The sequence below is a fragment of the Pristiophorus japonicus genome, chromosome 3 (assembly GCF_044704955.1).
Source record: "Pristiophorus japonicus isolate sPriJap1 chromosome 3, sPriJap1.hap1, whole genome shotgun sequence".
NCBI lineage: Eukaryota > Metazoa > Chordata > Chondrichthyes > Pristiophoridae > Pristiophorus > Pristiophorus japonicus.
The window spans coordinates 227,823,935-227,842,686 of record NC_091979.1 but is presented as its reverse complement, the minus strand read 5'-3'; the positions used below and the strand labels follow the sequence as shown (position 1 = coordinate 227,842,686).

Sequence of the window (18,752 nt, the reverse complement as noted above, 5' to 3'; positions counted from 1 at the left end):
AGGAGCGAGCCCGGGTTCAGACGCGCGCACCGAGCCGGGGCGGGGCGGGAGGCGGATCGGGGATTGCGGACCTGTGCGGCGGCTCCTGAGGGAAAGGCAGAGCCCGAGGTCCCGCATCCACCGCTCGAGAAAGAGAAAGAGAGAGAGGCCCGGCGGGCTTGCGTGAGGGAGGAACCCGCGGCCAGACAACCCGGGACTGGGAGTCAACCCCTGGACTCGGAGTGAACCCCTGGACAATCTGGATTAAAATCCAAAGCTAATCCGAGAGTGATCCGAAGACTGGAAGTGATTAGGAGTAAAGCACAGAACTCAGTGATCCTGAGTAATCGAGGACATCAGAGGCATCCTTAGTAATTGAGAATATCAGGGGCCATCCGGAGCAATCAGGTCATCAGGAGCGAACTGGAATAAAGTGTGGCATTGGGAGTGATCTGGAGTAAAGCATGGAATTGAAGTGGTCCACAATAAAGCGGAGTATCGGGGGAAATCTGCAGTAAAGCACTTAGTTGGGGTGATTCGGAGTAAATGCGAAACTTGAAACGATCCAGAGTAAAACACTGGAGTAGTGCAGAGTATCAGCTGCAGCATTCTGGAGTGAACCAGGACTGTGGGAGTGTCCTGGAGTGAATCAGGACTGTGGGAGTGTCCTGGAGTGAATCAGGACTGGGAGTGTTCAAACTAAATTTTAGAATTGGAAGCTCAGAAAACCCATTTGATCAGATGCGAAAATGTCCTTTTTCAACTTTCGGAAAATTTTTAAGATTGGCGGGGAGAAGAAGAAGAAGCAATTTGAGCATGTGAAGAAGGATGTGAACCCTGAGGAGATCTGGCACATCCTTGGAGAGCTGGGGGATGGGGCCTTTGGCAAGGTCTATAAGGTGAGGGCACGACTGATAATCAAGTTAGTGAAACGTAGTGTGAGACTTTCTGTTAATCAGACTTGGATCTCAATTTTTTTTTGGAGAAATTTGGATGAAGAGGGCAGGAAACCATCGAGGTTGAAATGAGTTGGAGGGAAACCGAGATAAATTAAGAAGTAGCGGCTAGATGCCACGAAGATTGGGTTTTAAAAACCAGTAATTTGCATTGGTTGCACGCCAGGTGTTATTGGTTCTTCGACGGACTGTGTGTCCTGTCAATGACACCTGCTGTTACACTTTACAAAAATCCTGCGTGATATGTTTTATGAAATAAAATGGGCTCTGTTCAAGGCAGTAGGCTTATTTCTGGGTTTAAATGAAAGTTATAAACCAGGCTAGGCATACAATTAAAGCCTTGTTTTCAGTCTGTCAATGGTTTAATCTTGTATTAGACTGATAAGACAGCTGAGAGGTACAGTGAGGAATTGATGCCAGTTCCTGATATTGCAAACTGTGACGAGGAAGCAGATATTTGGGTATTGAGAAGCTTTAAAAAAAACTCAAAGGTTTGGAGAGGGGTGGGGATGAGGTACCTATGCCAGTAATTTTGTGCTCGCAGTTCTTTTTTCTTCATTCCGATTTTCTTCCCATTCCAGTCAGGCCTTAAATTGGTGAGTAGAGGCCGTAATAATACAGAATTAGAACGGGTTAATTAAAGACAGCCGGCCTGGATTTGTAAAAGGCAAGTCATGACTGACACGTTAAAACTCTTAGAGGAAATAACGATGTGTGTTGATAATGGAAATTTTGAGTGTGTTTTCTATATGGATTTTCAAAAGGCATCTGATATTGTGCCGCATGGAAGGTTTGTGGATAAAAATTAAGGCACATGTAGTTAAAGGAAATGTGACAGCAGGCATTACAATAACTGGTCAGAGAACAGAGCATTGGTTAATGGATATTTCTTTCAGACTGGAGAATTGTTCCCCAGTGTTGTCCCCCAAGGGTCAGTATTGGATCATTGCTCTTCTCAATATATGCATATTGATCTGCACTTGGGGTGAGGGGGTTCCTGATCATCATTTGGAGACAGCAGGAAGATGAGTAGTGTGCTTAACTGTGAAGAGGATTATAAACAACTTCGGGAGGACAGAGTTATTGTATTGAGCATGTAGAGGTCAGCTGCAATTTAATGCAAAGTGCTACATTTTGGGAGAAAGGATCAGGAAAGGAAATATCCACCAAATGGGAAAACTTGAAAAGGAGCAGAGAGACGTAGGGGTTCGGATACAAATCTTTAAACGTACGAGGGCAATTTGTTAAAGCTCTAAAAGCGTAAGGGTCCCTAATTCTAACCAGGCACTGAGTACACAGCAAGGGGGTAAAGCGGAAGCTGTACAAATCATTGATTAGGCTGCAATTGGAATATTGTGCCCAGTTTTCAGCGCCTTACTTTAGGAAGGAAGTTGAGGCAATGGAGAGGGTGCTGGAGAGATTTACTCAGGTTGATACCAGGAATATGAGGCTTTCATTGACTAGAGAATCTGCCGCTCTTTTCATTAGAATGCAGAAGGCGAAGAGCAGATCTGAGGGAGGTGTGAAGGCTTTGATGAGATAAATTGGGAAACAATGATTTCCAATGATAGGTGAGTCAGTAACTGGAGGGCATAAACTTAAAACCATTATCCAAAGAAATAAGAGAGATGGAGATTTTTTTACGTAGAGGTTCTTTGGGACATGGAATGCCTGACCACCAACAGCGGTGGAAGCAGAATCCATCATAGCTTTCAAAAGGGAAATGGGGGTAAATATTTGAAATGGTAAAAATGTAAAGGTTAGGGGAAAAAGGACAGGGGACTGGGACTGAATGGGTAATTCATTCAGCGAGCCAGTACAGCCACGATGGGCCGAATGTTCGCTTTTTCTGTTATGAAATGCTACGGCTCTCTTGCAGGGTTTAATCCTGTAGAGGCTGGCAGTTGGCCTAAGTGATCATTCTTTGTGTGAGCACAGGCAGTGATTGTCTGCAGGCTACTCCACTGTAGAGGGGTTGCATTGTCACTGAGCCTGATCTCTTTGTGGTCACCCAGGCACAGGACGATGATCAGCAGCAGAAGCTCGGGCTCATTTTCCTCTCTCTCCCCGAGGTTCTCCAGTTGTATTCCCCAGCTGCTCCCCGCCAGAGATCGGTTATCTCCGCACAGACAGCTCGAACCTTGGACGTGTCCAGTCTGTGTTCCCCGGTGATGTTGCGCACAGTATGGCTGCCCTTGGCCCACTGAAGAATCCTGGTGTATGTGATTTCAGTGGTCCTCGCAGCATAAGAAATTAGGGTTAAGTGACTTTATTTAGTTGCTTTTATATTGATTCAGTGTTGTGTGCCAGTGCCACTGGTTCCTGATGTGCAGGTCTTGCACAGCCAATGGCAACCTCGAAATAAACCTGCCAAACTCACTAAGACCGGCAGCCAGGATGTGTCCATTTACCAGGTTTAATGAATCTGGCAACTATATTTTGGAGTTGCCATTGGCCATGTTTGGAGCTGGCAGCATTGGCGTAGCCTGTCGAAGCATTTTATAATGCATCGGGGTTGGGTATTTGAAAAGAAAAAAAGACTTGGATTCATATAGCACCTTTCATGGCCACCTCAAAGTGCTTTACAGCCAATGAAGTACTTTTGAAGTGTTGTCACTGTTGTAATGTAGGAAAAGCGGTAGCCAATTTGGGCACAGCAAGCTCCCACAAACAGCAATGTGATAATGACCAGATCAACTGTTTTTTTTTGTTACGTTGATTGAGGGATAAATATTGGCCAGGACTCCCTTGCTCTTCAAAATAGTGCCATGGGATCTTTTACGTCCACCTGAGGGGGCAGACGGGGCCTCGGTTTAACGTCTCATCTGAAAGATGGCGCCTCCAACAGTGTAGCGCTCCCTGAGCACTGCACTGGGAGTGTCAGTCTAGATTTTTGTGCTCAAGTCTCTGGAGTGGAACTTGAACCCACAACCTGCTGACTCAGTCGAGAATGCTGCCTACTGAGCCGCAGCTGACACTGATTTGGTTGAGCATGCTTGAGAATATAGTTTCATTCCCTGGCAATACATGTTGGAGCTAATAGAGCAGATTTCCTAGCAGGCAGGCTGCACAGAGTCAGTTGCAAGATTGCCTACCGGCAGTACCATAGTCCTGAAATATCGGCAGGGAGGGATGATCTGGTTAATGTTTTAGGTGGAACCCTTTGTCAGTTTTGTAGTCAGAACTTGGGAAGAGTTTCCAGCTGAAACGTTAACTCATCTGCCTGATGATCTCTGTATTTGCAGCATCTTCTATTTTGATGCCACCATTCACTTTATTTTTCTTTTGTGGAATCCTATATTGGCACTGATTGAGATTGGATTTTAGGAGGCCCAGCACCTGTGAACTGGCTCCCGTCATTTACACTGTGAAAGTTCATCTCTGGAGTCCCAGAGGCTGGCTCCTAGATCCAGAATAACAGGCTCTCCGAATCTGCTGCTAGGTAAAGAAAGTAAGGAGGAAGAACTGGTGTTTATGTAGAGGAACCAGGTGTTGTGGGGTAAAGGCTGATTCAGCTCACAAACGCCAGCCTCCCAGAGCCCAGTTTAAATCAGCATCAGTCTTAAAATGGCTATAGATATTCAGCACAGCAGCAACACATTTGGCCCATTGTGCCTGTACTGTTTCTAGCTCCGCAAATCCCTTTCCCAAACACTTTTCCTCACAGGAAGGAAAAATGGGCAATGCATGCTTCGGTGAATGGTGTTGAAAAGCTAAGGATGATGTTCAAAGCGACCGAGGAGTCTCGGTAGACCTGATGCTGAAGATGTGCGATCGATGCGGAGCAGCAATCAGCAAAACCAAACAGCAGAATGACAGTCAGAAGCCAGGATCAAATTGGATGCTGCAATTGAGTCATTGTAGATGGATGAGCTGAGATGTTTTGAACTCTGAATGGCCTCTCTCATTGAATGATCTTTTTATCTGTTTACAGTGCAGTAGTACTTTAAGTCATAAGATTGTGGCGTTATGTCTCCTGGACTGACGTGCACAATCTAGGCTCACGCTCCAGTGCAGTACTGATGGAGTGCTACATTATTTGAGGTGCTGTTCTTTCGATGAGACGTTAAATGGAAACCTTGTCTGCCAATTCCAGTGGGTGTTCTCGCAGGGGCCCGACCAATATTCCTCCCTCAAGTCACAATGCCAGAAACAGATGAAGTGGTCATTCAATGCCAATGCTGTCTGTAGGATCCTGTTCAGGTTGCTTACATAATGAAAGTGACTGCACTTTGAAGTCATTCATTGGATGTGGCAAGGGAACACAGGTTGAAACTGGTATAAGACAAGTTCAGCCCTGATAGTGTACAAAGAGTAATTATTATCTGGAAGGGCCTTCCTGGTAGGGTAGAGGAGGTAAAAATTCTGGAATAATTCACAAAGCAGTTAGATACTGAGTCAGGGGACTGTACATTTCTATGGAAGGATGAGCTAAAAAGCCTAATCTGTACTCCTCTTTGAGACAGTTCTGAGAGCTGTGGGAGGGGTTAGCCTGTCTGTATGTTGGTCCTGGCATGCACCAAGAAACACAAGAATTAGGAGCAGGAGGAGGCCATACGGCCACTTGAGCTTGCTCCGCCATTCAATAAGATCATGGCTGATCAGCTCCACATTCCCACCGTATCCACATATCCCTTGATTCCTCTAGTTCAAAAATCAATCGATCTCTGTCTTGAATATACTCATCGACTGAGCATCCACAGCCCTCGGGTACAGAATTCCAAAAATTCAACATCCTCTGAGTGAAGAAATTTCTCCTCATCTCGGTCCTAAATGGCCGACCCCTTATCCTGAGACTGTGATCCCTGGTTCTGGACACTCCAGCCAGGGGAAACAACCTCCCAGCATTCACCCTAAAGCCCTCTAAGAATTATATACATTTCAATGAGATCACTTCTCATTCTTCTTCTTAACTCCAGAGAGTATAGGCCCATTTGACTCAATCTCTCCTCATAGGACAGCCTTCTCATCCCAGGAATCAGTCTGGTGAACCTTCGTTGCACCACCTCCAAGGCAAGTATATCCTTCCTTGGGTAAGGAGACCAAAACTGTACACAATACTCCAGGTGTGGTCTCACCAAAGCCCTACATAATTGCAGCAAGATGTCCTTCCTCTTTTACTCCAACCCCGTTGCAATAAAGGCCAACATACCATTTGCCTTCCTAATTGCTTACTGTACCTGCATGTTAACTTTCCGTGATTCATGTACAAGGACACCCAGGTCCCTCTGACCAGCATCTCATCTTTTTTTAAAAAAAATTAAAATTCTGCTTTTACATTCTTCTTCCCAAAGTGGATAATTTCACATTTCCCCACGTTATACTCCATCTGCCACCTCCTTGCCCAATCACTTAATCTGCCTATATCCATTTGCAGCCTCTTTGCCACTTTTCCAGCTAGCTTTGTATCCTCAGCAAACTTGGATATATTACACTCTGTCCCCTCATCTAAGTTAGTGATATAGATTATAAATAGCTGCAGCCCAAGCACTGTGGCATTCCACTAGTTATTCACAGCCATCCCGAAAATGACCCGTTCATTCCTACTCTCTCTGTTTTCTGTCCGTTAACCAATCCATGCTAATATATTATCACCAACCTTCATGAGCCCTAATCTTATGTAACAACCTCTTGTGTGGGACCTTATCGAATACCTTCTAAAAATCCAAATATATCACATCCACTGTTCCCCTGCTGTAGGGTCTGTCTGTCTCTCGGTCCAGCACACAGTGCTGCAGGGTTAGTCTGTCCCTCGGTCCGACGCACTGTGCTGTAGGGTTTGTCTGTCGGTCCAGCACACAGTGCTGTAGGGTCAGTCTGTCTGTCTCTCGGTCCAGCACACAGTGCTGTAGGGTCAGTCTGTCTGTCTCTCGGTCCAGCACATAGTGCTGTAGGGTCAGTCTGTCTGTCTCTCGGTCCAGCACACAGTGCTGTAGGGTCAGTCTGTCTGTCTCTCGGTCCAGCACACAGTGCTGTAGGGTCAGTCTGTCTCTCGGTCCAGCACACAGTGTTGTAGGGTTAGCGAGTCGATCTGTACTTCGATTGGTGCTTAAACGATTTGACAAACAAACTGATTAAAGCAAGTAGAGATGATTTAGAGGCAAAAAAAAAGTACTCAAATAATTATCTGTCACGTCTGTACTCGATGGTGCAGATAACTTCATATAGGAGATCAGAAACTGTTAAACAAGAGGAAGTGTAATTGTGCTTGTGGCGTTGAATTTGTGCAATGAATTGGAGGTTAAGCAAGCTGAATGAAGGAATGTCAATTGCTTCCTTTGTGGTTACAGACTAGGGAGAAAATATAATACTAAATTACAACAGTGACTACATTTCAAAAAATACTTCATCGGCTATAAAGTGCTTTGGGACGTCTGGTGGTCGTGAAAGGTGCTATATAAATGCAAGTCTTCCTTTTATATAAGAAAGTGAAAGTGAAATTAGTCCAATAACAGCATCATAACCGGTGAGGTACAGCACATTGCTCTCTCTCATGTCATTTACTTACCGTGCACAGCTGATTTCTGTTATTGAAGAATGACAGCACTATGGTTTCAGAATTCAAAAGCTTTGGCACTTGCTGAGCTGAAAGATATTGTATTGAAATTTGAAGGTATACTGCAGGGACTGAGAGACGGATTATTTACAGGTGTATCATGTGCAAGGACTGAGAAGAAAAAAAAGAAAGACTTGCATTTCTATAGCACCTTTCACGACATTCCTAATCGCTTTACAGCCAATGAAGTACTTTTGAAGTGCAGAGTTCATCTCAACTGAATGGTTCACAAGTCATCTTCTAGAAATCCTAGTGGCACAATGAGATGTATTAGTGGAGTAGGCTTGGGAACACTGAGATCTAATCCTATAATATGGGCTCAGTGTGTGGATTTGAGCTGGGACCCAGTTCTCTAATCCTAATAAATAAACTTCATGTGCGTGTATGAAACATAGAAACATAGAAAATAGGTGCAGGAGTAGGCTATTCGGCCCTTCGAGCCTGCACCACCATTCAACAAGATCATGGCTGATCATTCCCTCAGTACCCCTTTCCTGCTTTCTCTCCATAACCATTGATCCCTTTAGCCGCAAGGGCCAAATCTAATTCCCTCTTCAATATATCCAATGAACTGACATCAACAACTCTGCGGTAGGGAATTCCACAGGTTAACAACTCTCTGAGTGAAGACATTTCTCCTCATCTCAGTCCTAAATGGCCTACTCCTTATCCTAAGACTGTGTCCCTTGGTTCTGGACTTCCCCATCATCGGGATCATTCTTCCCGCATCTAACCTGTCCAGTCTCGTCAGTTTCTTGTACGTTTCTATGAGATCCCCTCTCATCCTTCTAAACTCCAGTGAATAAAGGCCCAGTTGATCCAGTCTCTCCTCATATTTCAGTCCCGCCATCCCGGGAATCAGTCTGGTGAACCTTTGCTGCACTCCCTCAATAGCAAGAACGTCCTTCCTCAGATTAGGAGACCAAAACTGAACACGATATTCCAGGTGAAGCCTCACCAAGGCCCTGTACAACTGCAGTAAGACCTCCCTGCTCCTATACTCAAATCCTCTCGCTATGAAGACCAACATACCATTTTCCTCCTTCACCGCCTGCTGTACCTGCATGCCAACTTTCAATGACTGATGAACCATGACACCCAGGTCTCGATGCACCTCCCCTTTTCCTAATCTGCCACCATCAGTTAATCTGCCTTCGTGCTTTCTCATAACCTCTCATTTATCCACATTATACTGAATCTGCCATGCATTTGCCCATTCACCTAACCTGTCCAAGTCACCCTGCAGCCTTTTAGTGTCCTCTTCACAGTTCACACCGTCACCCAGCTTAGTGTCGTATGCAAACCTGGAGATATTACACTCAATTCATCTAAATCATTACAATATACATTAAAGAGCTGGGGTCCCAGCACTGAGCCCTGCGGTACTCCACTAGTCACTGCCTGCCATTCTGAAAAGGACCCGTTTATCCCGACTCTCTGCTTCCTGTCTGCCAACCAGTTCTCTATCCACGTCAGTACATTACCCCCAATAACATGTGCTTTGATTTTGCACACCAATCGCTTGTATGGGACCTTGTCAAAAGCCTTTTGAAAGGCCAAATACACCACATCCACTGGTTCTCCTTTGTCCACTCTACTAGTTACATCCTCAAAAAATTCAAGAAGATTTGTCAAGCATGATTTCCCTTTCATAAATCCATGCTGACTTGGACCGATCCTGTCACTGCTTTCCAAATGCGCTGCTATTTCATCTTTAATAATTGATTCCAACATTTTCCCCACTACTGATGAGTGGAGTTACTCTAGTTGTTACTGAGTCACTGAGCTCCACACTGTGCTTGAATTGTCTTTGTTTTCAAATGAAGAATGTAGTGTTGATGCACTGGGCCAGCAGTATGGATGGATGGATTTTACACAAACATGCTTCAGCCGGGGTGGAACTATCAATTTTGTAGCTGACCCAAAGCTACACATTGAGCCAGAAATGAAGCTGATGCCACAATAATGAGCCTAGGGGTGAGCTGCTCGCTTTGTCAGCTGCTTTTCCGTTCTCTGAGATTTTCACACAGCACTAAGTACAAATCATAGCAAGTTCTGTGGTTCCCAGCACTCGCTTATGCAGTTCCTCACTGTTTCTTCACTGGGACTATACGTTTTTGACACCCTGTTATTTTTATTCCTTTTATTTTTTTATAAATTTGAAAACTGATAGGATTCACATCATGTTTCCTCAGTGATGCTGTCGGCAACACAGATTATCTTCACGCATCCCAATTCGTATTGATACAGTCGAGACAGAAACAGGCCTTTGGAAAGTTGTTGTGGGAGCCTGACATTTATTAAGTAAAACTGTAAGAGCTGAATGAGGTTGGAGAACTTCATTAAAGGCATGATCGCCCTACCTGACGTTTAATGTCTAATGGAGCCATTTGGCCTGTATTCACTGATCTTCAGTGGACAGACAGTATTTTTGTTTCAAAAAGGAGCCAATTTAGAACTCTGCAATGTTAGATTACTTTCATTTACTCTACTATTACTTGAGTTCATCATCATAATCATCATAGGCAACCCCTCGGAATCGAGGAAAACTTGCTTCCACTCTTAGAATGAGTCCTTAGGTGGCTGAACAATCCAATACAAGAACCACAGTCTCTGTCACAGGTGGAACAGATAGTCGTTGAGGGTAAGGGAGAGTGGGAAAGATTTGCCGTACACTCTTTCCGCTGCGTGCTCTCGGCGATGAGACTCGAGGTGCTCAGCGCCCTCCCGGATGCACTTCCTCCACTTGGGGCCGTCTTTGGCCAGGGACTCCCAGGTGTCAGTGGGGATGTTGCACTTTATCAGGAAGGCTTTGAGGGTGTCCTTGTAATGTTTCCGCTATCCACCTTTGGCTCATTTGCCGTGAAGGAGTTTTGAGTAGAGCGCTTGTTTTGGGAGTCTCGTGTCTGGCATGCGAACGATGTGGCCTGGTCGAGAACTTGCGTTCATTGTTAAATTGACCAGCAAGACCATATGAGAAGGCCCCATGCTCGCTCTGTGGTTTCAGATTGGAAGGCCCCACGCTCACAGTGCAGTCTCAGACTGGAAGGCCCAAGGCTCGTTCTGTGGTCTATGTTGGGTTAGCTGATCTCTGCTTAAGCAGTGGTTGGGGTACTGCAGCCGGTGTGAGCACTGCTGAGCTATAGAGGAGAGAATTCGGGTGGATACCCACTCTGGGTGACTATCCAGTAACCCCTGCTGGAACGTCTGCTTGTATAGACATTGGACGAGGACAGGATGATGCCTGGCAGTGATGCTCCCTACAGATGGATAGTCTTGTACGGGGGGGGCCCGTAGAACTGTATCCCAGCAACAGTAATTGTCTTCAGAAAAGGAGGGCATCATATTGCCTGACAAAATGCTCTGTGGGAAGAGTAGAACAGGCTTGCTGTCTTTGCAAAGCACTTTGAACATCCTCTTGTACTACATGATCTTTTACTGCTACTGCTGAACAAGTGGGACACTAATTCTCTGCAGTCCTTTTTCTGCTGATTGTTGAAGTGTTGCAAGTCACTCCCAGTGTACAGACATTCGAGATTGATTCTGACTATACAATTAACATTATTGAACAAAGGGAAACGTGGAGTTTCAGTGAGTAACTTTGCTTCACTGCATCTTTTCTAAGTGGGCTTCACAGTAGTAGTGAATGTGGATAATGGCGAAACTAAGTGTAATGCGAACATTCCTGCTGACTCACCATGTCGCTGGATGGAATGACATTCCTGTTTCGTGAACTAGTTGCTTAAGTCTTGCGACAAATGGAGGACTGTGCCACCGATGGCTATGAGCAGGTGCATCTGATCTGTGGCTGCACGGGGTGAATACCTGAGACACTTTATGAAGTGTTTATTCCAGTTCATCTTCTGCTACTCTCTCTCAGTGCATTTAAAGCATTACTGTCTGCAGCAGCCCTGACATTAGCAGCAGTGCTGGAAGCTGAATCAGGTGGTATTGCTCTTTGTAGATTCTGAGACACTCCTTGGCCCCCGAATGCAGGAAATGTAAACTGTGTCAATGTCAGAGTGGGCATTCAGCACAGCTGCAGTTTCCCCATGCCCTCTCCTACTCTGCAGCAACCTTCTCCAGCCATCGTGGGAGGAAGAGTGGCCAGAACTAAAGTTATAGATTGTGACTTGTAAACACTGCGCAGCAGGAATGATTTCTCTCTTGTGCTGGTTCTGTAGATTCCATCTTGCAGTATAACCAGCGAAGAATTCACAGCATGGGAAATCAGGGTGCTGCACAAATGCTTCTGCGTCTGTAATACAAATGGTGTGCAGCATCAGAATCACAATCCTTATTTAAAAGTATGCCGTAAGTCTTGCTTAGGCTTGGAGCTTGCTGCAGTGCAGAATGCAGCACCACCTTTGGATTGGAGACTCTCAGAATCAGTGTCAAGAACGTGGTAACTGTATTTCAAGCTGAGGGGTTTACTGTAACTTAAAGCTTCCTATCTTTCTTTAAACAGTAATATGAAGCTGATAAGTCATTTAAAAAAATGTGTATTTTTGGTTCCAAATGAGATTTCTCTGAAAAAGGGTTCCACGGTGTCTAATTCACAAAATGTAGCCAGAAAACGAGTGTGTGAGGCCTGTGTGTCAGTGCCAGCGCCTGCTCTGTGAGCTTGCTTGTGCGGTAATTATTTCTATTGGAGCATGACAGTTAGTTGGAACTCATCCAGTGTTTGAGTGTTCGTCTAATCTCCTGGCAGAGTTAGGAGTCTTTTCATTCCCAAGCTCTTTTGTGAAAATTTTTCTGAGTACAAAGAAATTCTAAATCCTCCAACAAAGGAGGCTAGCCAGTCTGTTTTCATTTCTCTGGCTATCCACTAGTTTAAATATAATTCTACTTATTTTTTAAGCATTATATTAGGATATGTTTTATTGGACAAGTTAACTTGATGCGAGTAAGACAAACATTTGGATCTCCCAAGCTGCTGTCGGTAAAACAATGTCTAGTAACTGATAAAGGAGCTACTATGATACCCACTACAGATGTTCACAACTGCTCAACCTCCATTCAGTATTCTGCTCGTGGACTTGTCCCACAAACTGGATAAATACCTAGCTGGGAATGGGAGCATTTATATCCATCTGAACCTGTTCCTATGACTGTCAGATGCTCCACAGGACACCTTTGCTTCTGGGGATAGTGAGTGCAGGTGATGATGGAGTGAATGTGAAAAGTGGCTAGCTAGGGTTGTTATGGGAATGAATAAATATTCTTGTTATGTATATAATGACTCAAAAGACTTGTTACTGTAAACTTAGTCAGGTGTAAACCTGGTAACTTAAAGCTATTCGTGCCCAAAGTGACCACAAGACATTGTACAAGCACTTCTACATCAGGGCCCGCACACACGTGTACAGCCCGATGACCTCCCACAGTGGCGCCCCCTGGTGTCAAGTGATCCCAAGCATTAATACATGACAATTCTGAATTGAGGATTTGAATTATCTACGCAGAACTCTCCCTCGAGACTAAATGGGTGGGTTAGAGTCCATGATGGAATTTAAAAAAACGGAAGAATTTGCATTTATATAGTGCCTGATCACATCCTCATGGCATTCAAAGCACTTCAGACCCAATGAATTACTCTCACTATTGTTCTGTCGGCAAATGCAGCACCCAAATTGCACACAGCAAGATCGCACAAAGATAAATGAGAGAAAAACCACGTGATCTGCTTTGCTGCGGTTGGCTGAGCGAGAAATGTTGGTTAGGACAATGAGAAAGCTCCCTGCTCTTCAAATAGTAACAGAGGATCTTTTACATCCACCTGAACAGGTAGATGGAGCCTTGGTTTCATTTCTTATCTGAAAGATGGGCACCGACAATGCAGTATCCTGCAGTCTTGCCTGCCTGGATTAGGTATTCTGGTCCGGAAGTGGGGCTTAAACCCACAACCTTTTAACTCCAAGGCGAGAGTATTGCCATGTCAGGCTAGCACACAGTGTAGATTATACGTGATCTGTCGTAGCTTGTTCTGTGCCTTGTATGCAGTTTTAGTTTCTGTTTAGTATTTTCATGCCTCTCTGTTTCCTCCCATATTTTTCTTCCTATGAACTCCCGGTTCTCCTAAATGTTTCAGTGTAACTGACTGAATGCTGTGGGGCAATACATGTCTTTGCAGAGTGATGGAACACTGTTTTGATTGAACCCTGGGCCTCTCTCCCTGTTGTTGTGAGTAATTGCTCAGTACAGCCCGGGCAGGTGTGTCACAGCCGGATGGTCACCCACAGTTGTCACACTCCCTCGGCCATGGCAGTTCATGAGGTGACTAGGAGAAAAGGGAGGATGCACACACTCATTGCTAGGCCGGATGTTCTGACCATTGATTGTGAATGGAAGTTTAGGGGGCGTCATTCACAGCCTTGAACAATCCGTCAAGATGTGCTGAACAAAGTCACGTTTTGAATGCCGGGCAAATGAACCCTGAGAATGACATTAAATAATTGTTGACACTGTACTGGAAGCTCCATGCACCGCTCGAGTGGAGGCAGCTGCCGTTGTATTGGGGGGGGAAGAATCTGAGGCACAGACACCTCATGGGAGCAGGTCACCCAACCTGGCCCAAGGATGATGCTAGGAGTATGTGTGAAATCAAAGTGGAGACTTGCATTTAAAAAAAGGAGCATCAATTTCAGAAAATCTGCACAGTGTTGCCTATTTGTGCAGTGACTCCCCCTTGGAATGTATCTAGTGCTCCACGAGACCAGTCACAGCCCCTCATGTCAGTCATACTCCAACGGATCAGTCACACTCCAGCTACCACTCGGCTGTTGCTGAATTTATTTGTCTTGGCCCTGCTGAACTCCTCCTCTCCATGGATGCTTCTGAGATGAGCATGGGGGCTCCTTCATTTACAACCAGGCCCATTGGAGCAACGGAGATCAGCTTTGAGAATGAATGATGCTCCCTGACCTTCAAAAATAGAGGAAAGCTTTCAGAGTTTGACAATGTGCTGATGACAATGAGCAAGGGCATTCCCAGTGAGGTGATTTCGTGTGGAAAGTTAGACCGAGAGCTCAGTTTCTCAATTGGTTAAAAAAAAGCAGCCCAGTTTAACTGCAATTGAGCAGCAGGGAGCCCTTCAGAATGATGCAGTATAAAGGACAGGAACTATGACTGGGACCCCAGCTATTTCAGCAAATGGTTCTGAAAATTGCAGCAGTAGAATGCAGGTTCTGGGTGTGTAGCAGATTCTACATTCCTCTTTCTGGCTGAATTGCACCATCTCAAGATAAGATTTATTTCAAATTTCCTTTCTTGTAGCCAGTACTTACAACACCGCAGACTGGGCTACTTTTCATTTTCAGCAAAGAGCTGTCATTGAGTGCTTGCAGAGAACTTGTTAACCTGCAGTGTACTGAGTAATCGAGGGCACTGCAGCACTCGTGGCAAAGACTATACATCAAAGTTATAATCCAATTATCGGAGCTGGCTTCATTCTGAAGGCAGCAAGAGAGGTAAATGAACTGACTGGCCAGCCACGCGCATTGGGAAACTAGGTGTACCTGTTGTAGCTGCTGCACGCTGCCTGCCATCAGTGGACAAGCTTGCACGTATGCGGCTGGAGGGGGAGGTCACCATGTCTTACTGCTTCCTGAAGTACTTTGCATTATAAGGAGGGATAAGATTTCACTCTGGGACTGGGGATCATGTGATTTCCTCTATTTAATGCTAAAGCAGTTTCTAATATAATCCTAATGAGGGGAGGAGAGAACTCCTGCCTCCGGCCATGGCTTATTGCTGACACAGAAATAGAGGGCAGAGGTATAAAATTCACAAGCCACCAGTTCATGGTTTTTCCCAAGAGAAATGGATATATGCGAAGATTTCTAGAGAAAGGAATTGATTCAGGCCAGTTAACACATTTAACTGGATTCATTTCTGTTGGGAAGGCGATTGGGGTTTGAGGGATACTAATTGCACTGCGTGAATTCTTTGTTTCCACAAAGGAGGTCGGGCAAGGAAAAATAGGAGAGCAGCAGGTGGTTCATGATAGAACATGGGCTCTGGATGAATCAGGACTGATGGACCAAAAGGTCCTTTCTCACTCTGGCTTTTCTTGTGTTCTGATGTATTTAGTCACCTGTTAGTCAGGGCTGGGATAGCTACACACACACACACACACTGACAGGTTAAAGGTGAACACACCGGATTTAATTCCCTATATATCAGTGATTCGTTAGTTAGAGCTACCGTGGGAAACGTGTTAATAAAACAGTGATCGATGCACACATGTTCCTCTGTCAGCTCCTGCGATCCTGCTTGCAGGTTGTTTTAGATGCACCCCATTTATTTATCTCCAATCTGTTTGCCTCTTTTGCGCGAGGACAGCGTAAATACTGTGCCTTGACCAGGCCAAGCACTGCAATTGGATAAACACTTGTGGAAGTGTGTGAGTGAAGGAGACCCTATAACGTCATGGAAACATTTGGCAAACTAAATGAACCCAGTGTGTTCGGTAGCGAGACATTTGTAGGAATTATCGTTTCTTTCCCTTGAAGCTCCTGTTAGTAACTTTAGTATATTAGTGGTGTTCCAATGCCATGATCATAGACAGCATTCACAGTACTTGCACCCTGCCAAATGGCTGTGTGTCTGTGGGGCACACTGCTCTATTATAATGCTCTGTTGTTTCAGTAATGTTGTTCAGCCCTACTGACTGATAGGCAGGGCGTGTTATATAGAAGGGTGAGAAGTATTCCACAGATCTCCAGACATATATTTCACCTCCCCTCATAAACTAACCTTCCTTTCTACTGTTTTCAACAGTGATGTGGGACTTGGCCCTTTAGCTGGGTTTCTCCGTAAGGTTTTTTTTAAGGAGCAGGTTTGAATTGAAGTTTTGTGACCGTTTGTTCTGTAGCTGTGGTCTTGGGAGAGGTGTGGTAACACCACTTACTCATTGGAGCCTAATTGTGAGGTGGATCCCATGTCTCAGCGACACATTGCTGCTGCACTTGTCTGGAGATCTGTGGAATACTTCTCGCTCTTCTATATAGCACACCCTGCCTATTAGTCATTAGGGCTGGACAACATTACTGAAACAACAAAACATTCTAATAGAGCATTGTGCCCCACAGACATACAGCCATTTGGCAGCTGCTGCATTTTTCAAACATGTGAAAATATTGGCAAAAAACACAATCAAATCTAGACCTTTCAGCCATCGTCATCATAGGCAGTCCCTCGGAATCTAGGAAGACTTGCTTCCACTCTTAAAAATGAGTCCTTCGGTGGCTGCCACAGTCCTTGTCACAGGTGGGACAAATAGTCGTTGAGGGAAAGGGTGGGTGGGACAGCTTTGCCGCATGTTCTTTCCGCTGTCTGTGCTTGATTTCTGCATGCTCGCGGCGATGAAACTCGAGGTACTCAGCGCCCTCCCGGATGCACTTCCTCCACTTAGTGTGGTCTTTGGCCAGGGACTCCCAGGTGTCGGTGGGGATGTTGCACTTTATCAGGGAGGCTTTGAGGATTTCCTTGTAACGTTTCCACTGCCCACCTTTGGCTCGTTTGCTGTGAAGGAGTTCAGTAAGCAAACCTGCATTAACCACATCATCAGGTACACAGCTGCTGTACTCCTCCTCAACATGTTTAAATATTAGGTAAAGAAAGAACTTGCATTTATAAAGCACCTTTCACATTCTCAGGACGTCTCAGTGCTTCACTGCCAACAAAGTACTTTGGAAGTTACTGCTGTTATGTAGGTAAATTCAGCAGTCAATTTGCACACAGCAAGATCCCATGAACAGCAAGAGATAAATGACCAGTTAATCTCGCTAGGTGGTGAGGGTTGAGGAATAAAAGTTGGGCATGTCCTCCACTTTAAATTTTCTTTAGTTATCTTACCCCCAGCCCCCCCTGCCCCCTCTCCTGGAAATTACTTGCTAAATGTATAAATCGAGGATCCCACAAATGTCCTAGTGTGACCCCTTGAATCTCACAACTTTATCAGTGTACGTGTTGACCGGTCCACTTGTCAATGATGCAGTATCACATCAGGACTCGCGTGGAATGAATTTATCTCATTCTAAAGCACTTCCCAAAATAATCCTAATGGGAGAAAAAAATTCCAGCTCCAACTATATCTGCATACTGCCCTGTGGTATTTGGTCGTCTGTAGAGCTGTTAGTCAGGGGTGTGATCGGAACCATGTCACACACTGACAATCAGCTGGAGCTTGAGGTTTGACTCTTCACTTAGACTTAACTGTAGGCAAATGCTTTAGAATGAGGTTGTGCAGCTTACGCATATGTGTTCCGTAAGTGCTTCCCAGTTCTGCGAGTGAGCTTTTTTTAATAATCTGTTTTTTGGTTATGCAATCTGTTCCTGTCATCACATTCTTTATGCAAAAACACATTGGGTTTATTCAGCTGTGAGCAGATTGGAACACCTGTGTGGGGTACAGGACTGCACAGCTGATACATATAGAGATGAAAAGAAAATCCGTATATACACGGTGGGTCTGTCAACATCTGAAAAATGAAAAGACAGGTGAAAGTTTCAAGTGAGCATCCTTTGTCAGGCTCCACTTGAAAAGTTAACTTGTTTTTTTTTTACAGATAGATGCTGACTTACCTTCAGAGTATTTGCAGCTTTCCCTGTATTGTTACCAAGCTGACAGGAGCTATACCTGTCAGACTGTAAACCTCCTCATTGGCCCATGCATTACAGAGCTGCTGGATGCTGCCCCTCCATAGAGGCTGATCTCTAGGACTGTTCTGAAGAGAGATAAAGAAAGAAAAACTTGCATTTATATAGTACTGTACCTTTCACGATCACCGCTTTACAGCCAATGAAGTACCTTTTGAAATGTAACATAGAAATATAGAAAATAGGTGCAGGAGTAGGCCATTCGGCCCTTTTAGCCTGCACCGCCATTCAATGAGTTCATGGCTGAACATGCAACTTCAGTACCCCATTCCTGCTTTCTCGCCATACCCCTTGATCCCCCTAGTAGTAAGGAGTTCATCTAACTCCTTTTTGAATATATTTAGTGAATTGGCCTCAACAACTTTCTGTGGTAGAGAATTCCACAGGTTCACCACTCTCTGGGTGAAGAAGTTTCTCCTCATCTCGGTCCTAAATGGCTTACCCCTTATCCTTAGACTGTGACCCCTGGTTCTGGACTTCCCCAACATTGGGAACATTCTTCCTGCATCTAACCTGTCTGAACCCATCAGAATTTTAAACGTTTCTATGAGGTCCCCTCTCATTCTTCTGAACTCCAGTGAGCCCAGTTGATCCAGTCT

The 18,752-nt window shown here is 44.9% G+C and overlaps 1 protein-coding gene across 3 annotated transcripts in view; it reads left to right on the top strand.

Moving 5' to 3' along the window:
- Positions 1-18,752, top strand: part of LOC139260149 (STE20-like serine/threonine-protein kinase) — a 146,895-nt gene continuing 128,143 nt past the window's right edge. For all 3 annotated transcript variants that reach the window (XM_070876365.1, XM_070876364.1, XM_070876363.1), the window contains exon 1: positions 1-878. In XM_070876365.1, the coding sequence (XP_070732466.1) occupies positions 729-878 (150 nt within the window). In that variant the 5' untranslated portion in view covers positions 1-728. The remainder of the gene's footprint in view (positions 879-18,752) is intronic.